Genomic DNA, 7,305 nt, shown 5'->3' with positions numbered 1-7,305 from the left:
AGCTGGTGATCTTGCAAGTGATGTCATCGGCAAAACAGGGCTAGTCACAGTGCCACCATCCCTTCTGGGAGTTGAAGAACACCTTGACGAGGAGCTGGCATCCAGGGAGTGCATATAAACTTCAAGTTCTAGTTCTCTGCACATCCGCCTTCCCGAGGACACTCTCCAGCTCCCGGAGACGAATCTCCTCTTGTTTGTGGTGTCTGTGGCATGACACCTGCTGGACACTGGGGACAATATAAAAAGAACCTGACGGATGGAAAGACTGCTGACTCAAGTGTAACATGAACGATGCTATGCTAGAGACACAATCAAGTGCAGAGAACACAGGGCCAGTCAGAACTAATGGTCCGGAACCAACTGGGACAGCTTCCCGGATCTGAAACCTGGAAGGCCCTTGTCAAAACAAACAAACAAACAAAACAAAACAAAACAAAAAATCCATATAAGGGCAAACAGCTGAGTGGGTAACAGTGGATGGGAGGCTGTCAATGAGGTTTTTATTAATCGTGCACTGGGAAGGCCAAGGCAGAAGGAGGGTAAGCTCAGGACCAACCTGGACTACAAAGCAAGTTCAGGGCCAGCCTGGGATACATATAAAGACCCTAACTCACAAAGTTTTTCTCTTAGCCATTGCTGTATGTAAATACTTCAGAGAAATAAAAACTGGGCTAGTGTCTCCCCCAAATTCATATCCATCTGGAACCCATGAATGTGGCCTTACTGGGATGTAAGATCTTTGCAGGTGTAAAGATGAGGTCATACAGGATTCAGACACCGAGTGGACAGACATGCACACAGGGACATGAAGCGCTGGCTGGAGAGGCACAGTTACAAGGGACATTCAGTGCTGTGGTGACCAGCAGCAACAGCAGGGAAGGCATCTCGGTTTAGGCTTCTGGCATCTAGAGCTAAGATGGTACAGCTCACTCGTTTTAGGCTACACATACGCAGTCACCTGTCACGGCCATTTCTGTGTAGTCTGAACTAGCATACTTCAGTTGTTGCCCAGCTGCACCACGTGACCTGCCATGGAATGGACCTTTCTTGGGCTGCTCTGTAAAGCAGAGACTCAGGAAACCATTTCTGCAGCTTTGATTTGGTTTTATTTAACTCAGATATGCAGTTTACATAAAAAAATAAAATAAAATAAAAAGCAAACCCGAGGACCGACTGCCACCGTCACCCAGAGCTCACGCATTATTGCACTTCGCCTTCACCCCTTTCAGCAACTTCAGAAGCGCGGCTGGGTTGTAAGGAAAGAGATTTTTCTCTTGCAAACGGTAAATAGCACTCTGTAGCTCCTCCAGGCATTTCACTGCTCTAGAAAACAGTCCCACTTCCCAGACAGCCCCATTGGGAGCAAATTCCCCAGCAGCACAGAAGGGAGGACCGCACTCTTGGGGAAGCAGAGGCCTCAGCTGAGGCTCCAGGCTAAGTTCTTTTTGGTCCTTACATGTCCTAGGCAGGCCTTGAGTTTCTCTGTTCATTTCTGGACATAAAGAAGTCTGTTTGCTGTTTGCTAAATGCTCCTTTGTGGCTTCCTCATCAGAATCTTCCGAGCTGTCATAATCTACCAGACTCCGTGGTGTCTGGGAAGGTGGGCCATGAGCTGGCACTGTGTGAGTTTCCTTGGGCATCACCACCTGACTCTGGGGCTCAGAGTGGGCATCAGAAGCCCAGGGGACCCATGGGCAAGCATTTCTGTGGCCAACAGGAGAAGTCAGAGCATGAGGTACTGTGTGGCTGGTGCTTCTGTCATGGACAAGTGGGGGGACAGGATCACGAGTATTTGCTCCACACTGTGATTCAACTGCATCAAAGAACTTGCAGACGGACAGAAAATGATGCCAATCTTTCTGCAGCAATTTCAAATATTTAACAAAATATTCAAGGAAACAGGTTTCGGAGGAAATCAAGAAGTCTAGAAGAACTGTAGAGTCGAACACTATGTTCTTTAATAAGAACAAGAAAATACAGTGTGGATTACAGCCATTGCTATGAGTGGAGTGGGTCCATGCTTCATCTTCTTGAGTCAGGCTTCCAGAGGTGTCGTCCCTGCCTCTGCAAACACAGACAAGGGAGAGCTCAGGATGATGCAGCTTCACAGACACTAGCACTCACTCGCCAAATCACTTAAAGAGGAAATCAAAACCAAATCTGCTCACAACCAACCAATTTCAGATTTTGTCTGCACAAGGGTCCTTTCCTTAGCATCAGCAGCCCCTCTTCATGAGGGCAACTTATTCCATGTTTAAGGTGGGGCTCAAGACTGCCATAGCAGGGTAGACATGTGACCCCAATTGACCCATCAGAACATGGCTTCACAATCTTATCTTCTCCGAGATATCTCTATGGCTAAGGAAAATTTCGACTTTAAGATTGATGAAAAGGAAGGGTGAAGCTTCTCGTGTTCTCATGGCCAGGCCTGAGAAGGAATCAGGCTGTGAGATCATAAACAGGGGAAATAATGGCTGGCATGATATGAATACATGGAATACACACACACACACACACACACACACACACATACACACACATACACACACACACAGAAAGACAAAGACATACAGACAGAAAGATACATACACAAACACAGAAAGACATAGACAAACAGAAACACACAAATGCACACATACACACAGTGCTATATCTGATGTCAGTTTGATGCCCTTGAAATTCTCAACTGGCTGGGTGGTGGTGCACACCTTTAATCCCAGCACTCAGGAGGCAGAGGCAGGTGGATCTCTGAGTTTGTGACCAGCCTGGATGACGAGTAAATTCCAGGACAGCCAGGGACACACAAAGAAACTCTGTCTTATAAAACAAAACAAAACAACAAAAAACTCTCAACCAGGCCTCAAAACATTCTATTTTTCTTAAACCAGTTTGAATTGGTTTCTGTCATTTACAAACAAGAAAACCTTAACAGGATGGCTTTTTTTTTTTTTTTTTTTATTTTTTATTTTGAACTCATGGCATAAAAACCTACCTCTCTGGACACAGTGACCTGAAGGCAGTGAGGCTCATGTAGAACAGGCATAAGAAGGCAGTGCTGAGTGAAATCAACACATACTCTTGAATATGTAGTCTAAATTTGTAGGAAAATTTCACTATCTTTGAGCCTAACTGAAATCACATGTAGGAATTCTGTTTCTCGAGTAGACCTTTTGAAAACTGGCCCCAAACACTAAGCCATTGCCAGCTGGGTCCTAATGTAGCAAGCACAAGGAAGGCTGTGTCGCCAGTTATCAGTGAGATAGCCCTTCTCCCAGGCCAGGGGAGAGGGACAGCACGGAAGGGGCCGTTGGCTGTCAGCTTCAGAAGCCATCCAGACACTGCTGCAGGTGTAAAGCAGAAACAGACCCGGGGCAGCAGCATTGTAGCAATGCGCCTCCAGAGGGAGCGGCCTGCAGGGGTGGAGCTGGAAGTGCAAGTCTGGAGAGGCTCCGCTGGCTACTTCCATTTGTATTCTCTTGACCAAGGCAAGGGTCACCAGCTAGAAGCTTAATTCAAACAAGCAAGTCTTGGAGGCTTTAAGAACATGGTTCTTTTTTTTTTGTTTTTGTTTTTGTTTTTGTTTTTCGAGACAGGGTTTCTCTGTGGCTTTGGAGCCTGTCCTGGAACTAGCTCTGTAGACCAGGCTGGTCTCGAAATCACAGAGATCCGCCTGCCTCTATGGTTCTTAACCAGCAGCTGCGGTTCAGAGAGGGCACTGTTTTATCTTGACCCCCATAGGCAACACCAGAACCCAGGGGTTCTGATCTTGCTTTACTATCCCTGTGCTGCTTGCTTCTAAGGATAATACACACAGCATCCATTTTCATGTAAGGTGAAGTTAAAACGGGAGGAAACCATAAATGGTTCTATCCAAGTAGAAAACAAAAATAATGCACCAGGCAGAAACACATTTTCTGATGTGCATGTCTCCTGATTCTCTGGCTTGTGGGCAGTCAGAAGTACTTGAAATACACAAACCTGGTCAACTGGAGGTAGATGCTCAGGGAAGCTTTGGCAGCCTCCAGCATGTCATCGTCCTGCTCTATGAAGACCCTGGACAGCCATTCACACGGGTTGTGGAATTGTAGAGGGGGCTGAAGGTGAGGCTTTAAGAAGGTCAGTAACTCGGACATGAACTTCTGCAAGTCAACTTCAAACAACAGCGATTTCAAAGGGCAGGTAATGTTTACAAACACAAATAACATCTCGTCTGTATGCAAATCTGTCAGTGCACTATTGTAATCCACACCTTCGGGTCCTAGAGTCGGGATTAGCTTTTTCACAAATGAAGAACTGAGAATAGCAAGGTGACTCATGGAGGAACACTTGTTCAAGACATATAGTCAGGGTGTCCATCTGCCAAAAACTAGTCACAGTTTGTCTAAGAAATAAATATGTGATTTCAATACGAAAGCATGTTAACTGAGTGGACAACAACAAGCTCTTCATTGGCAAGCCCAGCTTTCTGCTAACTATAGACCACTAAGCCATAAAAAGAAATGGCTTCAAACACAACAGAAAAATCTTCCTTTTGCTTGATAAAGAACTAAAGTATGGCAAAAACCCAGACAGGACCTGGGAGTTTAACTGCTATGCAAACCTCTGAATTATGTAACAGATGCCACCTAGTGTCATAAACTGTAATGGCGCTAATGAGAACATCCTTAAAAATGACGTCTCGGAGAGCCCCGGAGGTCAAGGCGGCTAGCTAGAGATAGCCCCTGTCTGCTCTCCTCTAGAGATGGGAAGACATATCCTCTACAACACCCACACTGAAAGCCACTCCTCCAGTCACGCTGAGCTTGTCACCCTCAAGTTATGTGCAACAAGTCCTTTACCAACAGAACTTTACGTACTAGCTTCAACACAACTTCTCATTATCACTAACGAACATAGTCATAGAGCTTTTATGAATAATATAATTAAATATCAATTGACTTCTATTTGCTTGGTAGTGACTCAAAAGCAACTATTTTTGTATTCATTATTCTATGCATATTAATTATACAAAAAAGCTAAGAAGCTTCTTAAAATTCCAGTCCCCCACAACCCTGTTCCCTTTGAAAAAGTATTTACTAAATTTAATCAGGAAAATATAAATAGATTAAGGAAATGGCACTTGCCTCAAACTCAATAAACATGAGTCACTTTTCTTAAGTGAACAATTAATTGCATAGTGCTCTGACTAAAATATGAGCCTGGAGAATTACCTTTCATTTCAGTTGCTGAGGTACAATTCTGGAACTTGATTTCCAAGGATTTCAAAGTAATTAAGCTTGCTGCTCTCAGGGTGACATGATCAGGGCCAGACCTAGGTCGGCATCCAGGTTGAACTTCGTCCCCTCCAAAGCAGGAAGGCTTTCCAGGAACAGACAACTCCTTCCACAACCCCAGATGTACCCTGTACAGAAGTGCCTCAGCTAAGGTCAGCACGTCACTGTCCAGAAGATAGTCTGGTGACACCAAGGCAGGCACTGATCCACGGCAGAGGTCCTCTCCCATTTTACCAAGAAGGCACTTTTTGATGACTATAACCAATTTCCTCTTAACAAAAGCTGGAATAGGCCAGGCAAGAATATCTAGAGCACGGGGTTTCAAAAATAGTATCTTTTGGCTTCGAAAGTGCAGTTTCAGGTGGATTCTGGAGGCTGTGAGAAGTTCCAGCAGCTCCAGGAAGCACACCAGGGTGTTGACCACATTAGCGAGATTCTGGAAGCTTCCAAAATGCTGAGAAAATAAGGAATCGTAGAACACTTCAAAAGTAATGTCAAAAGGAGCCAAGAGCTGTTCTAGGATTTCTGAAATTAGAAAAATAGTAGTTAGAAGAAACAGGAAACACAAAAGTTTTCTCTAAACACAATCTTACAATTCAATTGGCATGTACATCACTTTGTAAGATAAAAAATAGGTTTAAGAACAATTACTTCTAGTAAGACCACATGAGGGTACACAGATTAACAGCTAATCACAAAAAGTTAATGTTTGCTTTATAAATATGGATAGTATCAGACTATATAAGAAATATTTAATGACTAAGTTTTAATTTCTTTCTAAAAAGATAATCTTCAGTGCTGGGGAGAGAGTTTATTTGGTAAAGTGCTTGCTGCATAAGCACGAGGTCCTGGATTAGGATCCCTGCCACCCATGCAGAAGCCAGACAAGGTGGCACACATCTGTAACCACATCTGGGGAGGTGGAGCTCATTGGCCAGGCAGTCTTGCCAAGTTGATGAGCTCTAGAGTCAGTGAGAGATCTTATCTCAGCAAACAAGGTGGAAAGCAGTTGAGGAAGACGCCTGACACTGCCTTCTGGCCTCAAGCATATGCACACACACGCACACACACTCCACACACTAAATACGTACACAACACACACCAAGGTTATGTCCAATTAAAAAATTCAGGGGAGCAATTCTCGCATTCTCCCATACTTCCAGAGAGAAGAGGAATAACATACATTTTATTCTTCACCTTAAACACACTGCTGCCGAGAGAGGGGATGAACATTAGGACAGTGCCATCTCTACCTGCTTGCTGGGACTGTGCATCTTTAAAGACTTCTTTTATTACAACTGTGAGAATCCAAAGGCAGTGCATGGCTTCTCCACTCTCAGAGGATTCAGAGAGATGCTTCTGGCAAAAAGTGACCCAGGGATTACTTAACATCATCTACAAATGAGAAAACATTTGGGTTGTTATAATTATTTTGCTTATAAAATTAAAAATTACTTATTACACAACACAATACCACAAAATGTTGTTTACTTGTTTATGTGAAAAAAGCATGAAAATATTTGACAAAACAAGGAAAAAATATTCTAATATTCTTTCAGGCAGGAAAGTAACACACCATGTAAGTGAAGGAACAAAAAGACCATGAAAAGATCCACGTTGTTTATAAATGGTGTAGCAATGTGTACGCCTTTCTTTAACACTATCCTACTTTCCAAATGTTCTACCATAAACAGCATTCACATTCAAAGGACTACTTTAAAAACAAGCTGTGAGAGTGCGAAGTTAATAGGTCCTGGATCTGTGCGCATCCGCAAGCCCCTATATAATCACATGTGTGGAAGTGCACCAGACAGCCAGAGGCTGAAGCCAGCTGTCCTGCTCAATCACTTTTCTCCTTATTGAGACAGGATCTTATTTTATTCTTATTTTTTGTTGTGATCCAGCTGCCTTCACTCCCCCTGACTGACAGTGGAACTTCCTTGTAGTCTGTAATTGACAAGAATGTTTGTGTTCTTTCTGGCAGGAGGTTTTCCACAGAAGCAGTAGAGGTATAAAAGGCTTTAGGTCAGGA

The 7,305-nt window shown here is 43.8% G+C and overlaps 1 protein-coding gene across 5 annotated transcripts in view; it reads right to left on the bottom strand.

Moving 5' to 3' along the window:
- Positions 1 to 1,083: 1,083 nt before the first annotated feature.
- Lins1 (lines homolog 1) overlaps positions 1,084 to 7,305 on the bottom strand; it is a 29,101-nt gene continuing 22,879 nt past the window's right edge. For all 5 annotated transcript variants that reach the window (XM_050149189.1, XM_050149186.1, XM_050149185.1 and 2 more), the window contains 4 exons: positions 6,527 to 6,668; positions 5,211 to 5,798; positions 3,979 to 4,150; positions 1,084 to 2,064 (listed from right to left, as the gene is read on the bottom strand). In XM_050149189.1, the coding sequence (XP_050005146.1) occupies positions 1,194 to 2,064; positions 3,979 to 4,150; positions 5,211 to 5,798; positions 6,527 to 6,668 (1,773 nt within the window). In that variant the 3' untranslated portion in view covers positions 1,084 to 1,193. The remainder of the gene's footprint in view (positions 2,065 to 3,978; positions 4,151 to 5,210; positions 5,799 to 6,526; positions 6,669 to 7,305) is intronic.

The sequence above is a fragment of the Alexandromys fortis genome, unplaced genomic scaffold (assembly GCF_014885135.2).
Source record: "Alexandromys fortis isolate MF-2015 unplaced genomic scaffold, M_Fortis_MF-2015_v1.1 scaffold_67, whole genome shotgun sequence".
Taxonomy (NCBI): domain Eukaryota; kingdom Metazoa; phylum Chordata; class Mammalia; order Rodentia; family Cricetidae; genus Alexandromys; species Alexandromys fortis.
The sequence above is the reverse complement of the archived record's forward strand: the minus strand, read 5'-3'. Positions and strand labels throughout refer to the sequence as shown.